Source organism: Oryzias latipes, chromosome 6 (assembly GCF_053564925.1).
Source record: "Oryzias latipes strain Hd-rR chromosome 6, Olatipes_Hd-rR_3.1".
Classification (NCBI taxonomy): domain Eukaryota; kingdom Metazoa; phylum Chordata; class Actinopteri; order Beloniformes; family Adrianichthyidae; genus Oryzias; species Oryzias latipes.
The window spans coordinates 26,950,465-26,976,268 of NC_136242.1; the positions used below are offsets into that span (position 1 = coordinate 26,950,465).

Below are 25,804 nucleotides of genomic sequence, written 5' to 3' on the forward strand. Positions count from 1 at the left end.
TTAGGGTAATTTTGGAGCCAGTGTGGTTTGATGCGTATTTGCATCAAAGGGCGTCAAGGGGTTAAAAACTGAACGTTTATTATTTAGAACAACAATAAAATACATCTGAATTCTAGAATTTATTTGTTTAACGACTTTAATTTAAATCACGTAACTTTTTTGACCCTCTAGATTTGCCGTAAAATTGTTGCCTTGTGGGTAGTAGCCTTTATAGGCTTAATAAAACATCGGAGCTGTTAGCCATAGCAATCTTGCTAACAGCCAAAGGTAAGTTATATGTACATACAGTGGTATTTGTTAAACATATTTAAAAAGAATAGTAAATATTTTCATCAAGACTTTACATTTGTAGCATAAATTCAGCATATAGTCATTTATTTTGCCGTACATTTTCATCTGAAATTATGCAGCCGTTAGCATGTGTCTTATGATTAGCATCTCGGTGAATCAATTGCTGTGTCCGAGTAATTTTGATATATCCGGGGGGGGGGGGTCACCAGAGTAAAGACATGTAACACATGAAGTTTGAAACAATCTGAAAATAAAAAGTTAAATAAATAAATAAAAATAAATTAAGTAACAGATTATATGCCTAGACTATCTTTAACTGAGGCATAGTTGATAAGACTAACGACTGTTATGGTACCTCAAATATGGCCTAATTTATTAATATTATTTTTACATTTATTTATTGTTATTACTATATCAACAATAATGTTATTAATAACCACAATACACACTTCACATTCCTTTTTCCCCCCTTTTCTTTTTGGTAGATAATAAAACTGGGCTATTAATGAGCAGAGCAGGCTCTACAATTTGTAGTATTTTATGTAGTAAAAAGAAATGTATATAATGTTGAATCGGAAAATCAACAAATTAAGTTATTTCAGTAAAACGGGTTTTATCTGGTTAAATAAAATAAAAACACAAATAATTTTGTATGAAAGTGTATTTGTTAAGGGTGTAATAATTTGATTCAATTCATGTCATAATTAATGATCTCCCAAACGATTCATATTCAACATTTGGTTCATTTTAAACGATCCGATTCACTGGCCTGGTGTCAATCCATAACACTTTTAGCCAAAGAAATTAACCAGTGTGATTCAGAGATAAATACCTCGATACTGAAAAGTTCAGGTGAAGTTTTCCAGATTCCTTGCAAGATAGTCAAGTGTAAACAAACTACTAAACAAAAATGAAAATAGGTAACATCATTAGAACATCAAATCACACTGTATGGTCCCATGCCTTCTTAAAATTCAAAGTGTTTCTACACATTGGACTGAAATGATGGTTCCATCGTTTTTTTGCTGACATCTCGTGTGTTGTCCGCTGTGATGCTACGTTGTATTCAAATGAACATACCGTGCTTCAATCCAAATGGTATTTTCCAATATGGATTACAGAGTTATCTAATTTTGAAACTATTTTAAAACAGTTCTGATCCGATTCGATTAACAACTTACCTCGGACAGATCGATCTGATTGAATCGTAGGAATAGAAATCGATTCATCGCTACACCCCTAGTATTTGCTGTAATATACCGGCAGCAGTGTTATTAAAGTTACAACAATATTAAAGCCTTTTTTCCCTTCCACTTCTAATGTTGCTTTCTGTACTCAGTTATAAAACAAAAGTTACCTGAGGGTATCACTGATCTTAGGTTTTTAATAAGTGGTCTATTTTAACGACTGGCACTTCTTTTATTTTGCTTTAGGGACGGTGGTTAAAACTGGCTCAACTGAATGAACGAAACTACTCCCTTTTGTACTCAAACAATCAGTCACAGTGTGTACATCAGACACATTGTACACCATCACTTTGACACACATTTGCACTCATCCCCTCCCTCCTCAGCCTGGAGGGTCACAGAGTCGTTTTATGATAGTAGCCAATCCTATCAGGGATCATTTAATTCTCCAACAGGATTGATAGGAGCCTAGTTCAATTGTGAGAGAAAAAAGATCTGTTCTATTAAGAGATCAGTGACAAGTGGAGACCTCCCACTTAACTACTTTTGTGTTTGTTGCACGCAGTGTGTGTGTTTCTGTGTACATGTCACTCATTTTCTTGCCCATGCCGAGGGGGCAGAAGCAGTCGCAGAGGAACATCCACAGGTCAAATTAAATATCAAAGATAATTTAAAAAGCATTGACAGTGCAATTTGTCCACACTGTGTTATTGCTCTGACCCCTATTAGAGTCAATGGAAAGGTTCATTGACAGCTTATCAAGGTGAATCCTCTAACTGCAAAGGAAGCGGCATCTAACAAGGAGAGAGGAAAAAACTCTACAGTCATTATCAAAAGCATTAGGCTAGATCCCAGTGATTCTAACGCATTAGGGTTTAATGCTCTGGCCTATTATATCCTCTGAAGCCATTTAGCAGAGGTTATGTAGTAATTAAGTGGGAAAGCAGAATTTTACTGCTTATTAAATAGCCTATTCTATTAACAATTTTCCGCTAAATGTTTTTAATATCAATTACTAGGTGAAAGAAGTCCAGTGGGATGATATATTTGTCTTGAACTTGTGCAATGGAGGGCAGTGCAGATTCTGGGACTCCCCCCACCCACATTGCTGTAAGTAACAACTTTTGACCTTGTGAAAGAACGTGGATGCCGTTCATCATGGGATTAGTTTAATCAGTTTTAGTAAAGATGCTTGTTTTCTGAATGATATGTGCTCTCTGGAGATGTGAAGTATGTATTTTGTTGAGTCCGCATCTCTTTTTGATGGCCTAAACAGTTGTTTGGTGAGTATTGTTGTGTTTCAAGTCAGTGCATTGTTTCTCCTGATTCAGTTTTCTGGGCCTGCCTCAGAGCCGGAGCTGTCCTGGTCTAGCTCTCACAGCCAAACTGAAAGTGAAGGAACCATCTTGCTTCAGCTGCTGGAATTTAAAACCCACCTGCTGGAGGTTGTAGAGGAGCTGCACATTCGAAGGGTATAAAGACTTTTCCAACGTTTGTTTTTACCAAACCATGCTTTATGCTAGCCAGTGGCCAAAATGTATTTTTTTTTACTTGGCAGGTAGATTGAAAAACAATCTATTAAATCATAATCTAAACAATATTTTTTTACCAGCCAAATTGTTACACAGAAAAACCTTAGATGTTTTATTTTACAATACGATATTATGTTGAATGCAAACAGAGTAGAAGTTACATTAGGGCTCCACAAAATGAGGAAAACTTGTAATGTAGGATATTAGTAATCAATATTGCCATGACAATATGACTTGTGATACATGAATAAAAGCAAAACAAAAATTGAATCATTTCCATTTCACAGCAACAGTTTTGTTTAAATGAATGTCAACATAACCTGGAAAAATCCAGTCTGCTTTATTTGGTCCTGATCGAGTCCTGAACCTTGTGTTTGGTCTGTATTCAAACTGCCCCCTAAGGGGACTTTCCTGCTCCGGACTAAAGTTTGTAAACAAAACCATGTGACTAACAATCTCTTCACTCATTAGTCAGGAATTATGAGGGCGGGGCAAAGCAACTAGATGCAGAAATTACGAAAGTCCAGCTCTTTTAGTTCATTCAAACTAACTTTATATTTCGTTCACAAGTTTTGAACGTCTGTATGAACACTTGCTTTTTTCCGGTGGAGGCATGCTGCAGCATGTTACTGGCAAGAAGACGGCTAAAAAAATACACTAATAAGTGTTTATGACATATAGATTGTTGGAAAAACAGTAAGGAGCAATGTGTATCACATTAGAAGTTGTTTTAATGAGCCTGAATTCATCCCATCACATTTCAGTAAGTTGCTGTGTCTCATGGTTGTGCTGTTATGGAATTTTTTTGAGAGAATTCTGTTAAGGAACTACAAGGTAGCTTTTAGGATGACGTCGGGCACATGCCATGTAACAAGAAACAGAAAAGCATATAAGAAGCGTTTTCAGGGGTTTTAAAATAAAGGTAATAAAAATAAACAGCCGGACCCTTTTTTTCTCTTTGATAACACGACAATCGTTGCTTTATATTTTTCGCGGCTCATATGTTGCTTCATTCCTACTCTGTTTACGTTGGCTACGGTGGCTGTTTTGGTTCAGTTGTTCCACTAAGGGGATGGATTGTATGAAGCCTGAAGAATCTCTAAGTAAACCGAAGCTCAGTCTGATTGGAAACGAACGGAGACCACCTCCAAAAATGGGTCAGAGAGCTGCTCCTGGTATCAGACCAGGGTTGGCTTGGGTATTTTCAGACATTAAATTTGTTCAGGATTATCGGGGGAAACAAACTCTGGATCACTTTAAGGAGACCAAATGTGTCCAGTCTGAATACACCCTTCAATCTAGCTCCAAATGACCCACGTCTACATGGGAGGCGGGTATCTAACAAAAAATCCATTAGATTGGTAAACGACATGGAGTGGTCCATCCAATTGGTCAAATGCGTAAAGGGCTCTATCACATTTAATGTAACCATTTATCGCATTTTACGTCGTCTTGTGATGCACATATCAAGCAGGCGGATATCGCAATAAAGATACATTTTTAGATTTATTGTGCAGACCTTGTTACGACATAATTAAAACAACTTTATTGTATTAAATAAGCTTTTGGCAACTGGCGAGTGTTGATTTCTAACCCTGATGCTGAAATATTTTAGTTTTAAATATTTTCTTTCTTTCTTTTTGATGCCACTTATGGTTAAAACTGGAATTTTGTGTCACTGGTGATGCACAACACAATTACAGAAATACTACTAACAGGAAGTTCAACTAACAGAAAAGCTGTTTTTGAATACTGAAACAAGATACAATGAATTGCGTTAAAAGGGAAAATCAGCCTATGAATTTGCTGAAATGAACACACTAGCATGTTTGATTCAATCCAATATACCGTATTTTCCGGACTATAAGTCGCTGCGGAGTATAAGTCGCACCCCTTGCCAAACTATGTAAAAAAGGGCGACCTGTAGCCCGGAAAATACGGTACATCTTTTTTGTTGACTTTTTAACCCAGCTTCCCCTTATGTTGACTCTTTCCGTTACACCTGTCCCCTCTGCCTCTAAAATCGGAATGAAACGTCCCTGGGAGACAGTAAAATGCCTCTCTTATGCTGCTGACACGCATTTATAACACACGGGAATCAAAACAAACGACGACTTCTGTAAGAGCTTTGGATGCTCTTCGTGAACATCCTTTTTTATGTCCTTGTCACCACAGGAAAATATGTGATTTACATAGAAAAAGGAGAAATGAGTTAAATCGTTTGCATCTGTTCACACGTGGACTAAACTTTTTAAACTCTAATTGACATCAGTAGGCTTTAAAGTTTTCAGATATTTCATATATTGCTTCCAGGATTGCCCAATCCTGGTCCTCAAGATTTATCACCCTGCATGTTTTCCAGCTACACGTCTTGCTGCCGGTTACCTGCATCAGTTGTGTTCAGTCAGTCAGAAATAGGAGTCACTTGAGTGAGCATATCAGCAGAAAGCAATGCAGAGAGATCTGGAAAATGGACTGGGAGATGGATCTTAAGGAGAAGGATCAGACATGATTGGGAAGCAGAATAATGAATGCAGTTTCACAATGGGAAATGTAACCTTTAAATGGTAAATGGCGTAAACTTGTAAAGCGCTTTTCTAGCCTTCCTCGAAGGCCTAAAGTGCTTTACAGTCACAGTCCCATTCACACACACATTTACACACTGCTGAACACTGGCACCAACCTTCCAACAGAGGCTCGGTGGGGTTCAGTATCTTGCCCATGGGACTCTTCAACATGTGGAAGGCAAAGGGGGAATTGAACCTGCAATCAGTTCTGGAATATGATCTGGTTAAGTAGAAGAGTGGACCCCAACCCCTGGGTCATTTGGTACCGAGCCGCACAGAAAAAATAAAATAACTTTCGAAATTTCTAGATCTGAAAGATGTTTTATATTGAAAAATTGCCCGATTCTCTGTTACATCCGTCTATGTCTCTCTTGACGCGGGCCAATTCGCTCGTCTCGGTCACGTGATAGGATACCGCTAAAATAAAACCCAGGAACCTGCAAAATTATTAAAAAAACAAATGTCTTTGGAAAGTTTCTTTGCCAAGTGGTAAAGGCCCAGCCAGGAGACAGAAGAGGAGCCTTCCACTTCCAAAAAAAGAAAGCTACATTTAATAGACAGTATCAGGAGTCCTACTTAAAATACGGATTTATCCCAACGGGAGTTTCCTTCGCACCATTCAGCATTGTGGTGAGTTGGATTTTCCATGCACTTATTTTGAAGGCACGTTTAAATGGTATAATAATAGCGACCAGGGAGTGTTGCGGGCAGAGGGGACGTTGCTCATGTCATAATTCGTGTTTATTGTTATTTTTAGAAAATACCACAGTTTTCATGCAAGTCATTATTTTGTTGTGCTGTAGTGTCGGTCACCTGCACGTTTGGTCTGCTGTCTGAATTCTGCAGGCTGCAGGGGTTACTGTCAGAGCTGGCATCATAGGGAATCAAATCAATCCCCTTTGCCTGCTTTGGTCAAAATAGGGTTGAGCACGGGTGTTTCTTTTTGCCTACAGGTCTTTTCATCTGGCAGTTATGTTGTTTCACCCTTAGTTATTTCTTCCTGTTGTTTTTACTTCTTTTTAGAACCATGAGTGTGGGAAGGGGAGAGGATGATGACACCTGTGTGATGTACAATGTTTAGCATGTCAAAATAAAAGTGCAGAGTACATCTTATCACATGTCTCTGCCTTTATTGTAGCGTTGCTGGAGCGTGTGTCCGCCACATATAACATGTCCATGAGATTTTTGCCAGACATCAAACCGGTCCGTGGCGCATAAAGGTTGGGGACCGCTGAACTAGACGGTGCCAGGGGAACCGAATCACAAAGCAAGTTTATGAAGGAAATATGTTAAACTGTTGGAGATAATCGTTAATCGCTTTTTATGAGAGTCTTCCTTGAAATGCTGTTTAGAATATGCAAACAGAAACCTTACTAATTTGCAATTGAAAAATTTAAAAAAAGAATGTATTAAATCTGAATTGTTTGACAGGAACATGTTTCATTTGTATTTTAGCAGTGTGTTACATGTGTCTGAACTGCTTAAAATGGCAACAGTAGTGGCTTGCTGTTTGGCTAAAGAGGAGTTGACTCAGATAAAGATAATGGAGTAAAGTCATCTGGCTGTCTGCATCAGAGCATGCTGGTTTCATGAACATTATCAGTCTGGGGGTCACAATAGTCATTTAGACCTTGACCAATAAGTACAGAGTAATTTTGTTTGAGAAGAACTAACCACAATAATAAAAAGCATTCTCCCCTCAAGCACATACCTTCAAACTAAGAGCACTGTCTGTGTGCTTAAAGGTTAGAGGGAGAAAAAAATTGGATGTTAGTCGTTTAACTTTTATTGTTATTGTCATGTTAACTGGAACACAAACATGAAATGATGTCCTTGCTTTTCCTCGGGCGGAGAAGCACTTTGTAGTTGTGCTGTTCATAAGGAGGTTGGGGGTGGGGGGGTCAAGAGGCAGGAGGATGTCATGGTGGTGCCGGACATTCCTCAGCAGGTCAAATTCCAAAGGCTTTGTGTTCCTTTTTTTTTTATTTTTGATCTAACTTCACTTGGCTCATCTCTGAACTCAAACAGAGGAGCAGCTTTTAAAAGGGACATGAAGTGAAATAATTTAAAAACAGTTAAAGAATTATTGATAGATATGTACTTATACAATATTTTCTTATACAAGATATATCTGTCCATATGTATGAATATAAAATTAAGTTGTGTGGGATGCATTTGGTTGTGTTGTGGATTAAGATCTCAGCACAACCAAATGAGTGTTTGTATTTGAGAATGTGTCGACGTTTCCATGTGGGAATGTTTCTATGTACTGAACTCTTAAGTTGCTTTGGAGCTGCCACAAAAAAGAAGAAGCACAATAAAGATGAACAAAATCATAAATAGGACGCACTGGAGTATAAGTCGCACCTTATTTAACCAAATACAATACCAAGAACAGACATTTCATCTTGTAGGCAGATCATAATAAGGGAAGAGATAACAATAATAGAACTGAATAAATGCATGTTACACTATCGTAACACATTGATGCTTATTTAGCATTATGAAACATAGAAGGAATCTAGTCACATATGAAGGATTATTCCGATAACCATAGAATAAAGAACATGCTAACAAGTAAACTAAACTTATAATGTCACTTCAAATACCAAAATCAAATACCAAAATTCATCCTCTGTGTTGCTTTGGGAAAAATGTCGCCAAGTGTCGCTTCTTCTTCTGTTTTGCTGTTAGAAGCAAATACTGAAACACACTTACAGTGCCCTCTAGCTGTTGTTGCTGTTTAACCCTTGTGCTATCTTACATGACCCCACCCTTACATTGATGTGTTCTCCCTACCATGACAAAGGTGGATAAAGGTGGAAAGATTTCATGTACCGGTAATCCATGGACACCAGTGAAGATCAGAAATCCTTGAAAAAAAAAGGGTCAGAGCACTGTCTAGTGGGTCTACATGACCCAACTCCCAATGTTAAAGTGCCTAGGATAGCACAAGGGTTACAAGGGAAAATCACATACAAGTCGCACCCGAAGTCACCCTTCCGACCTAACTATAGAAAACCCCAACTTGTACTTCAAAAACGAGTGCAAACGTTGAGGGTGAATGATCAAAAGTTCTTCCACACAAAATGTTACACCATCACATTCTTATGCCTGGATATTTTCAGATACTTTTCCCGTTATAGTGTCCATTAAATGCAGCCATTCAGAACAGCAATTAAAAACTTGAAAGTTTTATGATGTCATCAGCCCTGAACTGTCAGGACGTCACGCTAAAAGTAGAACATTTTTTGATCTTTTCTTCTCACAATTTCTGATTCAATTAACATGAAATGAACTTTTCCGTATTTTGCTGCATACTTGTATGTTCTTTTAATTTCACTCACATAATTTGTAATTATTCCCCCACCAAAGGAAAAAAACAACCAACACTGGTACCATACTTTAATAGGAACTTATAAAACAAACTGGCTGAGTTAACCTGCTCCCACATGCACATAAAAAAGTCCCTTGCATATAGCAAGCGATTGGTTTTTACCTGCATTCTCCTAGAGAATAGGGAGGATAGGGATGGCTTTCCACAAATATCACCTCCCCTCTAATGTTCCTCTCTACAAAAAAAACACAGACTGAATGAAAAAAAAACTTGCTCCCATGGCTCAACTCCAAGGAGCTATTCACTCAGTGAGGGAGGAGAATATTCACTTTGAATCATGTTAACTTGCATTGCTGTTCATCAGCCATCACCTCGTTATTACCTGCATGATTTAGGGAAATGTCCTCAGCGTCTATGATTTCTTTGAAGCAGTGCTTCTAGTGAAAACGATTTGGTTTTTCAATTTTAGGACGCAGAGGCACGATTTGAAGATCAGACCAGTAAGCTAGTGTTGGAGAAACAGGAACTGGAGTGGGAGAAGGTATGACCTGTACATCAACACTGTAAACTTTTCAATATCGCAATTCAGCACAAAAGAGCAGATCTTTAGCAATACTGACTTGTTGGATTTTTTATAAGGAGTCACTGCAACATCAAAATGAAACAGTCACAAAGCAGCACGCAGAGTTGCTCACTGCCGCTAAGAAGGAGGTGTGCCTTTCGGCTTGTTTTGTTTTCACATCAGAACACCTCTCTCTCAAAATAACTTGTTTTTTTCTTTTCAAGTTTCAGGCCAAATTGCGACACATCGAAGAGGAGAAGGTGCGACGAGCGAATGCCCTCAACTGTTATTCAATAAGTGGGATTGTAAATCTGCTGGTGTCAGCCGTTAGCCTTGGCCTTGAGAAGGATTCTTTTCCTCTGTACTTTGGTCTTTATTGCATTTTGTAAATGTAACAATAATTTGACATTTCAGGGGAAACACCAGGCCAATGCTGAGTTAAAAGAAAAGGAGATTAACAACCTAAAGGAAGAACTAAAGTCACTTCAGGTAAAGGTACACAACACTTTTACACTTTTTTTCCCCCTTGAAGATAGACCAATATCCTCGTTTATCTGTATACATTTGGTCTCTTTCTTAAACACTAAAGATAATATTCCAGCATTGAATTATTAAAAGGGACATAGAGATAAAGAAATGTCATGGTTGATCAGCTTAGACCGTTCACGCGCCGTCTGGCTCAAAGAGAGTTCGTCTGGGGAGGTTTGACAGCATACAAGTGATTTACCGCCATGCCCACGGCCCGCTGCACTTTAACAACCCAGCCATGTTACACAGACAATAAAGGCTCTTTTTGATATTCTATCTGGGAGACACTGAGCGTTGTTTGGCTCAAATGAAGCCCATTTGTGTTCAGTCTTGTTACATGGTTGACTACGATTCCTTAATTTAACACATTTTTACACCGTTGACAGTAAGGACTGCAGAGCTTTAATTGCTTTGCACCTTGACAATCTGCAGAGGGTTCAGTTATTCCACAGTTACGTCTAAATGAACCGTTATGATCTCATTTGAAATGCAGTTAAAATTCAAGTAAAATTCATAATAATAGTGGAACCTAATGCTGCTATTATTAGCATGAATTTTTATCGTTCATTGATCAATTTTGAGCACATTTATAACAGCAACATTAATGTATATTTTTTAGATTTTTAAGATTACAGTAAATTTTTGGGGGTTTAGGCAAAAAGGTGATGATTTGTTTTCCTTGTCAACCTTGAATTTATAAATATGTGTTATTGTAAAGGTGCATCTTGATTGGCGATCTTTTTAGGTGGATATTTGGTTACAAAGGGCAAAAATAGAACGCCTAAATAAAAATGTGTTTTTTACGTTAACTTAAATAATTATGCAGTTTCAACCCAAAAGGCAATGTTACAGTTAAGATACTTCTTATTATTTCTTCTTCTTGTTTTTTTTGCTTTTGTTTTAGTGAATCATATTATCTTCCTGTCTTTAATAAGCATCCTAGGAAATAGCTGTCCAATTTTTAAAATCTATTTATATTTCATTTTTAGTACTATTCTTGTTTTTATTGGAAGCAAAAATGCTCATTAACCTTTAATAAATAAATCAAAAAGGTGGCTGAATTCCAAAACCCTCAGTGGAAAGCCCAAAGCACTTCTGGATGAGGCAACTTTCCAATTGTTAAACCAATAATTTTAAAACTAAATACATTTAAAACAATCAAAATTTACATAGAGTAAAACGCTCATTGATTTCACATCATGCCCCTTTTAAGAGCTTCTCTATCGCTTAAAAGTTTGAAGCTGAGTTAGTTGTAAATGTCACAGCTAAAGAAATTATTGAGAAAAATTAGCTTTTAAAAGTCAGCAGTTCGATAAGTTTACGGTGGATCAATTGCCAGACTAAATCATGGAAATGCCAAACAAAAGCTAAAACTGTCAAAAAGAGGAGCAAGTGTTTTTTAAATGAGAAACATTTTCTATTGTCTCTTAAATGGCAACACATTCTCAGGTGATGACTAACCGTCTCTTTTGCTTGTTGTTACACAGTTGCTGAAATACAACTTAGAGAAGAAATCAAGTGAGCTGGTAAGGGGGGAACTTTCCATTTATACAAACTGTTGACATAAGTTTGGGGGGAGTAAGAAAAAATAAAGGAGAAAAAAGAGGAACCGGTGCTAAGGAGGGATAGGCTCAGAGAGACGAGCTCTTGAGGAGTAGCAGATAGGGAGTGGATGACACTTTGAACTGCCAGCACAGCAGGGAAAATATCTCTATTAAAATATTTTATATCTGTTCCTCGCTCTGTTTAACCTTCTTTGCCTCGGCAGAGGGAAAGGGAGTCAGGGCGAGCTGGTGGATCGCAGAGTTGGAGAGCTGAGCACAGTGAAGCGGGAATGAGAGAGAAGGGAGTGAGAGGGGGGAAAAAATCCACTCAACTTGATACAGACAATCAAAATTTAATGGTACTTGTTCTTTGAAGCATAAACTTGAGTTGGCTTCAGCTCATGGAGTGAGGCGCTTGATGTGCTCAACTTTGAAAACATTCTCTACTGCCTATTTTATGATGAGCTCACAATTATCTCAGTAACGGGACAGAGATCTATACTGAAGAAAAATAAAACAAGTTTTATATTCATCTGTAAACATTTCCTTGGCAGCCAAAATACATGAACTTTTAGATGACCACTAAGTGTACCTGAATATTTTTGTGGATCCTTTCTCCCACCTGTGCAGTAATTATTGCTCTTTCCTTTTGGCATAGTGTGATGAACTGAAAGAATGGGGATCAACTGGCTTTATTTCCTTTTTTATGATTACCAGTACTTATTGTGTCTATTATGTCTAAACTGCAAAAACTGCAGAAGTGATAAGAAAAACAAAAGTCATAGACAATTAAAAGTCCTGTTGCATTTCACGGCAGAAAACGTTGTTTAATTTTAGTTTTTTTTAAAGATCCACTCCTATGAAAATTGTGTTTTTAAGAAGCTCTTGTGGCATTTTCCTAATGATGAGAGACATTTATAAAGAAAAGTTAAGATTAAAAAAGCATTTCTGAGTATTTCTTAATTGTAAATTGGGAGCAGACAAAAAAATTGCAGTTTGAAAAAAGATCATAGAAAACACTGGACGGGCCAGAAGCTCACTGCTCTGCAAACAAGAGCCACAACTTTCTAAGAGAACCTGGCTGCAGACAAGACATTATTAGCTGGAACCAGAATTTCATGTCTCTTACACACACACACACACACCCATTTCGGACGAAAAATACTTTTATTTATTTATTTGTTCATTTTTTCGACGAACAAGACTTATTTAACTGCGACCCTAACAGTTACGTTTTTTTTTCCAGTTTAAGCTTTAAACCTTTAACACTGAAGATGTCTGTCAGAACCTACCATGCACTTTGAAATACCACAACTCCTAACATGATCAACAGAAATCATCTGATTCGCAGAGAAAAACTGCTTTGCAACGCTTCTTTTCACCGGTGTGCAACACATTACTAAAATAAAGTGTTGCATACCGGGGCAAAGCCGCTTTTCTCTGCGACAGAAAACGCTGATTTTTGTTGAAGGAATGTAAACGGGTAAAAGGGTTAACAGTTTTACAATCCGAACACTTTTTGTTCATATCAATTTTGAAAGGAATTAAACGATTTTCGCGTTTTTTGCCCCATTTAAAGCTCATCTTGCATACTAAAACTTTTATTTTGTACTGCAGGTCGTAACTGTTTATCCCACTTTCATAGTTTTAATAAAAGGTGCTACTATACTGAAAATGTGGAATTTCCGCTTCCAGCGAATGATGTCTTGGCGCCATCTTGTCTGCAGCCAGGTCCCCCACCAACTTCCTGCCACTGTTTCCTGGTGATCTAAACCAAGAACCTGCTGTGTCTTACAGAAAAATGACACCTATATTCTAACATCTTTATCCTTGTCTACAGAAATTTTCTGGTCAAAGCATTTCTTCACATAATTTACTTTCTGTGGTTTTTGAGACTCCCTCTATATTTCAGCGCGCTCATTCATTAGGGTCTCATTGACCCGTCTGCAGGAACAGAAACTAGCTTTGCAGAGTCGGACAAAGGACAGCCACCTGAATCAGCTGGGGGAGGTAGAGAAGAGATTCAGCGCTCTTTCCAAACAATGCGCCATGGTCAAGAAGGCTCACGAGCAGCTGCAGCAAAATGGTAAAACCACTAGTCAGCAGATGGAAACAGCAGGAGGATAACAGCTCAAAGGGCATTTTGAATTCAAATTGCAGTCTTACGGTTTTTTGTTCCAAACTCCTGGAGACCAGCAGAACGTTAATTCCTACAGAAAGCTTCTGCCACTTCATCTTTTTCACTTTATCCACATCATCGGCTTGGAGTGCAGATCTGGGTTACGGGCAGAGGTCACTGTCACGTTTGTTTAAAAACTCCTTCAGGAGAATTCATTGAAGAATAATCTGCGGCTGTAGGAATTCTCACGGGTCCGCTGTGCACACTGCTGCAGTGAACAGGCTTGATGTGAGCCAAGACAGAATTCCCACACCACTAGATTATCCATCTTGTTATTCTCCTGCTTAGTAACTTTCAGCTCTTTCTGCTCACTTATCTGACACGCTCTCCTCTAACTGAAGTGGTTTGTTAACAAAAAGCAGTGGGCGTATTTTTGAAACATTCCAGTCTTTTTCATAATTGATTTAGTTCAACGTTTCTCCTTCTGTGTTCTTCTTGTTTTTATTCATGTACCTGAGCTTTGACTTGAACATGTAGCTGTTATATTAAAATGTTGGGCTGCTAACATTATGGTTGCTTCTTCAGCTGATGAGGCCATGAGGATAAACCGAAAACTGACGTTTGCCAACCAAAAACAAGAGGCAACGATTATGTCTCTGAAAAAGGTATGATTTTCAAAAAGAAAAATGCTCATAATATAACTTGTTAGTATGATCATGCCTAATATAGGCTGGATTAAATCCTCAATGTGCTCTGAATGATTGCCTCACAGGAGCTGGACGAGGTCAATAACAAGCTTATTAAGGTCAAGATGACATCAGTCCGCTATGAGAAGACCCACAGTCAAGCAGAGGGACAGCAGCAAGTGCAGGAGCTGCAGCAGAGGCTCATCATGGTAAAACCCTCCATAAAGTCAAACATTTCAAACCCAAAACCAAATTTGAAGACAAAATGTGCTTCCTCTTTTTTTTTCAAGGAAAAAGATATAAACAGAAAACTTGAGAAGGAAAATTTAGCAGAAAGGGCAGAAAAGCAGGTAAGAAACTAAAAAAACACAACTTTATTCTCTTTAAGAATTATAGTTGAATGTAGGATTCAATGGACTTTAAAGTTTGTGATTGAATCATTTAAAAATCCACTCAGTTGAAAATGGTGTTTTTGGTGTTTTTAACATGTTCTTGTGGTGTTTTCTGGTGATGGAGAACATATATAAAGATAATGAAGCCCAAAAGTGCATAAATTTTTTTTTAATCGTTGAGAATCAGGAGCAGGCAACTGAATCTAAACTGTACGACTAAATAGCTCCAATGTTGCTCTCCATTGTTATTGAACTGGTAATGTTAGGTTGGGGGTGTGAGGGGCTTTAAGCTAGCGGGCGGGAGAGTAACAGGGAGGGAAAGGAAGGTGGGGTTGCTCTGCACCAACGCGCCGCCCAAAACTCAGAGATGAAGTTCTAATCAACTACTGCCGCTCTGAAGAAAGTATGTCCTAGAAAATGACGAAGGTTTTTGGGGATTAAGGGTAAAAGTGGCTTCAATATAAACAAACAACCACTGAGAATGTGTTTAAAAAAGCTTAAAAGATGAGCGGAGGGGGTCTTTGAACCAATTTCAACTATTTCGTCTGTTCATTTGTACAGGAGATGCTGAGGTCTCTGCAGCGAACACAGGAGCTGCTGCTACGGCAAACACAGACAGTGAGAAGAGTAGAAATGGAGCTAAAGACACAAACAGAGAGGTTCCAGGTCAGAAGATTTGCTCACAGCCCCTCAATTTTACTTTAAAACAGAAGGACAAAGGGTAACCTATAAAGTAAAGGTCGGATTTTTTTTTAGATTAAATGTGTGTTTTCAGTATTTTGTATTTATAATTTAAATGTAAATTATAAATTATAATTGCAGAACTGTTGACACATAAATCTAACCTTTTAAACTACTGTACCTCATCACTTACACTTGACTGCTTTCTCGTCCTTATTGTTTGTTTAAATTATGATTATCTTACATTTGAATTCTTTAAGGGTACAAAGCACTGACATGAATACCTTTAAATAAGGATTACATATCTACAAAAAACAATAAATACATGTCTGTTGTTCATGAATATGGAGTTGTATATCACAACATTCACATTTGTAACAACAGGCCTTTCCCCAGCTGAATGGGGGCCTGGGTGCTCCTTTGTTTACGGCCTTGCACTTTATTGTTCTCTTTTCTGCTCGGCTTCCTTTCTCATTTTAATTCTCACATTCATTCATTTATTAACATCATTATCAAAATGACACAAGCCAGCTGATTTGTATAAGCAAGAAGTCCTCTTCTTCTCCCTTCCCTGTTTCAGAGCCTTTTGTTCCTGTTAAATAAACGTATAAAAATATTTAGTATTGCATTCAAATCCTACGGGTAATTAATTTTACTGCAGGCCCTTCAGCACAAACACGAGGTGATGCGTGAGCAAAGCAAGGCGATGCAGGACAGGCTGGCCCAGCTGAGCGAGAGCTTCACGGCTTCCAAAAGCCGCTGGGACAAAGAGGTCAGACAGAACCTGGAGTTTGTAGACAGCGATGATTCAATATTTTCTAATGTTTTGGGTTGTATGTGGAGGAAAAGCAGGTGTTTGACTTCTGTTTGTCCATAAACAGAAGGATATGTTTTTGGATCAAATCAAGAATGAGCAGGAAGACCGACAATCAGTAGAAAAAGCTCATGAAGTCCTTCAGCAGAAACATTCTGAACTCTCCAAAAAGGCTAAGTGTCTGGTTCATCGCACAGACAAAGAGGAGGTACACGGCTCTTCATCAACAAGAAAATAACAGCATTGAATGATTCAAAATGTTGCCTCCTTTAAACAAACTGAAAATTTTAGATGATTTAAGCGGGGTATGCTTTGAGTGCTTTTAAATTAAAATGGACCAACACTTCACCAATTTGCTGAGTAAGACAGATGGATGAAACATAAAGACAAGCAAAAAAAAAGTGATAAAAGTGCAAATGAAAGGCCTCACGCTCTTCATAACTTCGTGAACAACTCTGTAGACCAGTTGGTGGAGATGCCAAGTGAGAACTGACCAAAAACTCAACACGAAGACAGAAAACTATCAACCAGTTCAAAAATTTTGTAGGTAAATATAGTATTAAAAGACAATTCTGACTTTTGGGGAGGCAAAGGGTTCATTGCAAAGTCATACTTTTCCCTCAATGCGTCATATAGTTAATTCAGCCTCACAATCACAGAGGCTGTCAATGACCTGTCCCGGTGTCCAGGTCAGTTCAGAAGCAGAAATGCTGTAAAACCACAACAATTAGGACCCTTTGGTTAATGTTTTTAAATATATAATGCTTTTTTTAAAATTGTATTTGTTTTAAAATAGATTAAAAATCTTATAATTAATTGATTTGGGTTCTTTTGTGTTCTTTAGAATTTTTTTTTAGGAAAGGTGAAATTTAATAAACAAAACTTTGAGCTGTCTACATTTCAGTCTCAATCTGCTAAATATTCCTAATAAAATTCTATATTTAGAGTAGGTTGTTATTTTTTCAAGTTAGGTATTGTTTCATTTATTGGTGAAACAAACCAGAAATGAACACAAAAATGAACTTAAACCATGAATAAGTTAGAAAAAGAAAAAAATAACTTGAAAATCCTCAGAATCAATTGCTTTAAAAACATTTCAACTGTTTTTTTTAAATCAAAATAAAAGTGATATAAAGCTACATCATTGGCAAGTTACCTCTGTTTTTTCAACAATTCTCTGTTATTATTCAGCTGTTTTCAGCAGAAGTGGAAGGCAAAGGTGAAATCCCTGTTGAGTGCATCCACAGCTCTGAGCGGCCTGACTGCAGCCTGCAGGACCTCATGTCCTCTCAAGCAAATGAGGGGAATCAGAAGGAGACAGAAGCTGCGTCTGCAGCTGATGCCGGAACAACTACAGGTCAGACAGCTGACTTCATTAATACGATTAAAAACAGATCAATTTAAAGAAATAATACTGTTTTACACAAAATAATGCAAACTTAACACTGATGAAACAAAGTATGTGGTCACTGCATTTCTTGCTTTTCTTCTTTGGTTATTAATTTTCTTTCAGAAGAAATGACAGATAAACACCCGCATTCACAACCAGCAACTACAATAGACGACCGGCTCCTCCAAAGTGATGACCCAGTACCGTCCAGAGAGACTAGGACAACAAACAGTATCATCAACAGCTTTGAAGCAGGAGAACAAAATCCTAGTTCAAATTTGATTCCAAATGATCCGAGTGATGCTGCTGCTCTCCAGAGCAATGTTAACATTCAGACTGCATCAAGTCGGAAGTGTGAGAGTCCAGATAAATTAGCACATTTACAGACAAATGAAGAACATGACAAAGAATTGGAAGAAAATGAAGAAAAACCCAACAAACAGGAAGGCTGTAGCTTAGATCATCAGGACGGGGAAGACATTCGTGATGAAGATGTGAAGAATGAAAGTGGTGTAGAAAAGATAAGAGATAAAGAGGCAATAGAACCACAGGGGCACAGAAATTTAGAAACACAAGGAAATGATCAACCAGATGGAGACACAATGAATGAAGTGGAATGGAGAGGACAGACGGCCCAGCATGCACCAGACCAAAAGATGGTAGCTCAGGCCGGTACAGATGTGACTGAGGACACGGTCCCTCTGCAGGTCAATGAGCCAATGGCTGAAGAGCCGCCTCGCTGTGAGCTCTCAGAGGCTCCCTCTCAGAAAGTCACTGACAATGATTTTTGTCATTTTAATGAGGAGCACCAGGCTGATCCGGAAGACGGTCTTCTTAGCTCAGAGGAGCCTCAGCCTCTGGGCCACGATGCCGTCCAAACTTCATGTGAGAATTCTCCGTCACTTCACAATCAGTCGGTTTGCCAGGAGTCTGACCAGCCTGCGAATGAAAATCCACAGAGGAAAGCAACAGATTTTCCTACCGAATGTCAGGACATTTCAACGTACTCACATCTAAATGTCACACCGTTATCGGCTCACTTTCCCATTGAAACGAGGCGAACGGAAGCTGGAGATTTTTCAGACACTGATTCCATCGTGAAACACGTCGACGAAGCTCAAGTGCATCAGAAGTCTGAATCTGTCAAAATAAACCCATCTAAAGCTGAACTTCAAAGCCCGTCTGAGGATGCCGATCAGAGGAAAGGACATTTCAATGTGAAGGCATGTGAAAACAGCACCTGTACAACTGTAAGCACATCCGTTAGAACATGCTGGTTAACAGAGGAGGCCGCGTACCACGACCCTGAAGCACAAACTGGACGATATGAAAAGCAAATGTCAAACGACACACCCAAAGACGCAGCGGAAAAAGAAACTCACCCAAAGGTTTCCATCCATTCCAGTCACGAGAGCAACAACTCACTGAAGATCAGTGAATCTTCTGTGGCCGGCATGAAGAATTACAATTCTTTATTTGACTGGAACAAAGCTCGGATTAAAACGTTGGGCTCTCGAGAAAAGCCAGATCTACATCACTTGAGACAGGTATTTCAAAAATATATATTTTCATAAAATTCATATTAAACTCTCTGTCGAACCTTATCTACTTCAACTTTTGTTAGACTTCTAGAGTGTTTGTTCAAACATTTATTCAGTAATTAATTACATTGATTTACAACCTGCAAAATGTCATTGTTTCCACATAATACATAAACAAGAACATAAAGGAATCCAGTTTTTCAGACATTTTTGTGAACAACAGCAACTGTAAAATGCCTGTTTTGGCATTTTAATGCCTTTATTTCTGTCCACAGGGAGGCTTTTTTTCTGGACTAAATTCCGTCGGATCTGACGAGATTCAGGCACGTCAGCCTGTCTCAGCATCCCTGTTTATCAAAAACAGGCAAAGCAAAGGTGATGGCGGAACGTATATGTGAAGAATGCAAAGTAGCGCTGTTGAATGCTTGGGATCAGCTGACGGTGACCCTTGTACTCTGTCTGACAGTTCCCCTGGTGATGATGAGAGCGTCAGACCTGCTCAGTGCCTCCAGTGGCTCTGCAGACGCAGCTACCTCCAGGAAACGACATGAAAGAGAGTGGGAAGCAAAAGGAAGGATTTGCAGTGAATCCCCAGCAGGAGAAACTGTACGTTTTAAAGAAGTATTAGGCTTTTCGTGAGATAACTTACAGATGCGAGAAGCTGGAAAAATATGTATGGAAATAGTTTTTTTTTGCTGTTTTTTTAACTTTCCTTTGGCGTTTTTCTGATGATGGAGGAGCTATGTTAGAAAAATTAGTTCCAAAATTGCATTTCTGGATATTTCTTAAAATCAGGAGCAAACAAAAAATAGCATTTGATAAAATACTTTTTTTGTGACGCATTGGGCCATAAACAGAGAGCTCTCAGCAACGGGAAAGGGAAGGGGGGCGAAGTTGCTCTGCGCATATGGCCCCGCCCACAACTCAGAGCCCACTTTCTACTGAACTCCTGACGCTCTGCAGAAACTATGGCCTAGAAAATGACAGCTTTTTGATATTTTACCTAAAAAACACATCATCATACTTAAAAGAGCACTGGGAAGATTTTCAAAATAGATCAAACGATGATTTGAGTCTGACTTTTAATATTGGGCGGCAGTGGTAGAGCAGGTTGTCAAATTACCGAAGGGTCGGCGGTTCGATCCCCGCTCCCCCCAGTCAGCTGTTGCTGTGTCCTTGGGCTAGACTCTTCACCCTCCCTGCCTTCAGTGCGGCTCCACTGGTGTGTGACTGTGTATGAATGTCCCGGTTATGGTCAGACCGCAAAACCGGCAGCCACGCCTCTGTCAGTCTGCCCCAGGGCAGCTGAGGCTACATCAGTAGTTACCATCACCAAGTATGAATGAGGAGTGAATGAATAATGGACACATTGTAAGAACTTTAAACACCAAGAAAAAGCGCAGATAAATCTAATCCATTATTATTATTGTGTATTTGTAAATTATCCTTAGGGTGAACCAGTTTACCTTTAAGTCATGGCCTTAGAGCTGAATGGCTTTATTTTTTTGCATGACTGCATACCTTACAATGAAACAAATGGATTGAAGGTCAGTTCTGGTCCTTAAACTCTAAACTTCATCATTTTATAAGTTGTCTCCTAGCGGCCCTCAGGGGAAATGTGTGCTGGAGCTTAATGAGTATGTCAGTTGCAATACATTGACATGTTCCTGAAGACCTAGACAACTCAAAAGTATTTGTGTAAACCTTTTTTTTGAATGTGGGTAACGGAATGCGCTAACAAATATTGAGGAGTTTTGGAGCTGGTTTTCTCTTCTGAGGTCACGTTAAGCCGGGTGCTGAGTGAAACGACGGAGCTGATGTACGTTGAACCCACAGATGCTTCGTAACAGCCAGACTGAGAACGAATGACCTGTGGAGGAAAAACTACCTAATGATGCTTGGGGTTCCTCTCCTCTTTCACTTACTCAGTCATTATCCGTCGCTCTCTCCGTCTTCCGCTCTCACTTCATCATGTGTCTCTCACTCACCCTTCTCCACTTTGTTGTTATTTCTCTCTTATTCACTTTCATTTCTTTTGTCACCATCGGTGCTCTGTCATTCAGTGTTTTATACAATCCAGGTGCCGGCAATTGAAGGAGATAAAGCACAAAATGCCTGAGGTGCAGCGGGAGGAAAGACTGCTCTGGTAGTTCAACAACTGCCGGCGAAGGCTAAAGCCTTCATTTTTGTCTGTGGGAAACACTGGAAAAATGTCACGCAGAGTTCAGGCTGACCCAGCCGTCTCTGGCCTACCTTGCATTTGTTTGTCAGTCACCGTTGCCTTTCCACAGGAAGTACAGAGGCTGGAGAGGATCAAATCTTGTTTATGCTCAAAATATTATGTTTCGTTTCTTAAAATACATGTAGATAAAATTGACTCTGTTATTGAAAGTAAAACCCCCCCAGTGGTAAAGAGAAAAGGAAGCGGCTGGATAGCTCAGTTGGCTGGATGTCGGCCTGGCACGCAGGAAAAAGCAATGAGGTTCATCCAGCGTGGGTTTTGCGCTGCTGCCCAGACTGTGCCTTAAAATACAGGGCTGTGTCATGAAGGGCATCCGCCGTAAAACTCTCTGCTAATCCACCTGTGCGAATCTGATTCGCTGTGGCGACTTCTGCCAGGATGTGCCAAAAGGTGAACCACAGCTCTAGTCCCAAAACAGACCTATTCTATTCATTTTTTTTAAATATTGTGCTGAACAATAAAAGAAACCTCTTCATCTTCACCTTCATTGGTTGATTTTCAATTAACTTTCATTCATTATAACTCTGAAGCACTTAGCATAAACATTGATTTATACATAAAGTTTGAGTTGATTAAATTTGATAACTCTTGAGAGCTTGAAGTGTTTGCAGGGAACACTGGAGGGGAGGGGTGGAGGGGGTCTTCATAAAAGGGGACCAATAATTCAGTCTATGTATTCATGTCTTCATAGAAGAGTACAGCTTCCATCAGCCGTCTCCAAGATGTTTCTGGAAGTGTTGGCAAACTCCCACTGCAAAACGTACCAGAGTAAGTACAAAAAGTAAATCATCAACACTCCAAAAAATCTCCATAAACAATTCCATGTTGTCATTCTAATTGACAAAAATATAATTATATGATGCAAATTGACTTCCACAGTCTATAATATTCTAAAGAGAAGAACAGCAACCTATTTATTTAGGGTCCTTATTTTACAGTTTTTTATATAAAATTATTTCATATTATGAATGTGAAAATACTGTCTACATCAAAAAAGGAGCAAATCTATTAAAAGAAAATGAATAAAAAGCTAAATTTAATTGTTTCGTATTTTAAGTTTGTCTGGTCAGTGGCCTAAAAAAGGTTGGACACTATTTACCACGGGTTTTTGATATCCTAGACACAGATTTCTGGTTTCATGAGGGGTTTGTCCATGAGAAGGGAATGAATAAAAATGAGTTGAACAAAAACTACCAACTTAAATGACCAACAAAAAGACTTAAAAATCATTTAGTTAAAGGAATTCAGTGATGCGATTTTTTTTATTTTGTGTAGTGTTAGCTCTCTTTTGGCTCCCTTTACCCACAGACTGCTCAACTCTGAAGCTATTTAAGGGGAAAAGACTAGAAAGCAGAGGTTCAGTAATTGTTGGACTAGAAATAAAGGAATGCATCGACATCTCTGTTGTCCTGAGTGAAAGGCCTTTGTCTCTTTGTTTACTAATGCATTTTACTTTTAAGACAAACACTAAATGAAATGAATGATTTCTGCCGTAGTCCTTTATTTCCAAATAATATGAGGAGTTTATACGTTTTAACATTCTTTCATTCAGGTGTAGCAGAGCTTCCACCTCAGCTTCAGGCCTGATTTCAGGACCAAAGTCGAACCCGTCCTTCTCTCTGGAGATGGAGAACCAGCAGACATTGTTTCGGGAACAGGTCTCCAAGATTGAACGATTCCTCAACGCAGAAAGACTCCGAACATCTAAAAGACAACGAACCGACAACTGACCCATCGTTGCTCGTACTCTTTAGTAGCTAAAAATGTCGGCAACGTTTGGGAAGGTTTTAGTTTAACTGTTTAGTTCTGACTCACATTTTATTCTTGAATTCTATTTCTTATTTGTGCCTCAGGTTCTAGTTTCTAAAAATCTTTGTATATGTTTAAAAGCAAGTTCGTTTTTTGTGGCAGAGTTTTCTATATGTCAGCTGAAATAGAAAATGCTTGTTCTTATAGTATAAATGGTTAATGTGATTTCATTGTTAAATTAGATGCAAAAAGTGTCAAATCCACTCACACCATAAGTTCATATCAAACTCTGAGTTCTGTAAATTGTTTCCCAGATATTTACTAAGAATACTGCAAGAAAAATCTGTTTTCAGTTGTGAGTTTGACTTTAAAACTGAAGTTTACAATTACTAATTATTTATAGCTGAGTTATTGCAATGAAATACTAGTTTACATGTCATTTCTCGGCATACAGCAGATTAAACAGCTCACTGTGATTACATACAAAGGCCAGGAACAATTAACACCCTAATTAAAGCACTAATTGTGTCTCAGAGGGGCGCTAACTGTGGAGGCACCTTTGGTCTGCGCGGTGTTGTGTTCATACAGCTGCTGCTGTCAGAAAGGCAGACATTTGTGTTTAAACCACAACCGGTTTAACACTAATTAACTATAATTTAGAGAAAGAACAATTAACAGTAAACATTCAGCCTAATTTACAGAAATCAATTAGTGAACATTAATTAACACACTTTAACAGCCCTCTCATTGACTTTATGTCCCCTGAGTGGAACATAAAGATTATGCAGCAGCTCGCCGTACACCTGGATTACTTTGATATTTACCGTTTGGAGGTTTCTGTACACTTTTATGCATTCATTCACTAAATCATCTCAATTTTAGATGAATGCTAGTGAATTCTAAATGGATAAAGTAAGAATAAATCAATACAGTTGCTACAAAACCATAATAAAGTTATTTAAACTTAACAAAAAACGTATTACAATCATATTTATTCTTCACACTATAATAACTCATTCTATCATTATTACATCTCATACATACTCTTCTGATTGCAGCTCATGCTTAGCAACTTAAATACATATATGGAAAATACCTTACAGATAAGTTAGGAAATGTTTGTCCTTGTCAACGACAGTGAAGCTGCAGCATGAGGGAGTAAAAGCGGAGTATTTCTTCAGTTATATTACAGTAAAGTAAAATTTAGTTTTAATAAACGAATTACTATATTTGTCTAAATATTCAAATAATAGTGTCATAATTAGGTCAACCAAACTCAACACTATAGGTGTAGAAACATTTCACTTTGATAGCGTTAAAAGAAATTTAGGAGTTTGGGACACTAGGATCCAAAGCTACTGGATTTTAAAAAAGGACACCAACAATAGAATAAAATTCAGCTTAAAAACCAGAGCATCTACAGTGGACCCTGTTAGCCTGATGAGACAAAAACTCCACCCCCTTTCTTAGTTTGAGCTTTCACAAAAATCCTCTTCTAATTTTAAGGACGCAGACTTTAATGGCAGCACAGGCTCTGCGTTTGATCCATCTTACTACACTTACTGATAATGAATATGCTCGAATGTTAATGTCCTCATAAAGAAATCCGGAGCAGTTGATGACTTAGACCATTGCTGCTGACCCTTATCCTCTCCAGGAGGAGGGGAGGAGAGGTGGAGGAGGTGCGAAATATAGTGGAGTTAATTTTACTACACTTGTGCACACAAACACATACAGGTTCTGTATTTTCGCAGTTTCGGTTTCTCCTCTGGCTTTATTGCCAACACCCACACACTCCCCTCATATAAAGTGTTGGCTCTTTGAAACAGCCAATTACCCTCCAGCTGGGGAGGATACCTGCTTTTAATTACTGCTCATGGTTTTATATGGAGAGTAAATAAAGAGATCGCTGACATTCACATTCCATCGATGCGTCTCCAGGAGCTACTGCAGTGTTTAGGTTTTATTCCACTTTTAATCCTTCATAGATAGCAAAACCATTTTGCCTCGTCATTGAAAAAAAAATAGTATAAATACTGAAATTGGTTTTAGTTGAAGTCCTCTCAGGTATACTCTGAGGTGTTTCCTGCTTTTCCTTCAGTTTAATTCTGTTGAAATAATATCTTGAACATTTGTCATATTTTTTGGACTATAAGTCGCTCCAGAGTATAGGACTCAAAACAAAGCATAACAAAGAAGAAAAAATAATATACAAGTCACACTTTTGGGAAATGTATTTAAAATAAATGTGAGCCTATTTATTAAAAAAACAAAAACATATATAAGTCGCACCACCGGCCAAACTATGCAAAAGAGGATGGCCTTTACACACAAAAAAGGATTCAAGCAACAGTGAAAAGTCATCCTTTCTTCAGACGGAAGAACAGGAAGAGACTTCCATCAGAACAAGGTCCAGAAAAAGGTTCGGTTTATCCACTAGCACTGGGTGGGATTAGTGAGGACAAGATAGAGACAGAAACACTGGGACATCTGATGCAAGACAAAAGAGCAAGTTATCATCTGCAGAAATGAGAGAACAGATAGCAGACCACTACAGCAACTCTAACAGCTAAAGAGAATCACCTCCAACATCTGTTACAAGACAAAAGAGACACCATGTATTAGCAGTTGGGAGAAATTCA

The 25,804-nt window shown here is 38.4% G+C and overlaps 1 protein-coding gene across 14 annotated transcripts; it reads left to right on the plus strand.

The window, feature by feature from the left end:
- The first annotated feature begins 129 nt into the window (after positions 1-129).
- Positions 130-23,504, plus strand: ccdc73 (coiled-coil domain containing 73). Of its 14 annotated transcripts, none has more exons than XM_078948915.1 (22): positions 130-267; positions 2,498-2,588; positions 2,810-2,950; positions 9,384-9,455; positions 9,554-9,625; positions 9,701-9,736; positions 9,891-9,971; positions 11,492-11,530; positions 11,773-11,907; positions 13,499-13,634; positions 14,253-14,332; positions 14,440-14,562; positions 14,644-14,703; positions 15,307-15,411; positions 16,088-16,198; positions 16,308-16,448; positions 17,432-17,597; positions 17,754-19,177; positions 19,447-19,546; positions 19,638-19,777; positions 22,105-22,181; positions 22,966-23,504. In XM_078948915.1, the coding sequence occupies exons 2-22, from the start codon at positions 2,544-2,546 to the stop codon at positions 23,141-23,143; spliced, it is 3,462 nt and encodes a 1,153-aa protein (XP_078805041.1). In that variant the 5' UTR covers positions 130-267; positions 2,498-2,543; the 3' UTR covers positions 23,144-23,504. The 14 variants fall into 14 exon arrangements, with proteins under 14 accessions (XP_078805041.1, XP_078805042.1, XP_078805043.1 ...); XM_078948916.1 differs by having other exon boundaries at positions 17,757-19,177; XM_078948917.1 differs by having other exon boundaries at positions 9,891-9,965.
- The last annotated feature ends 2,300 nt before the right edge of the window (positions 23,505-25,804 follow it).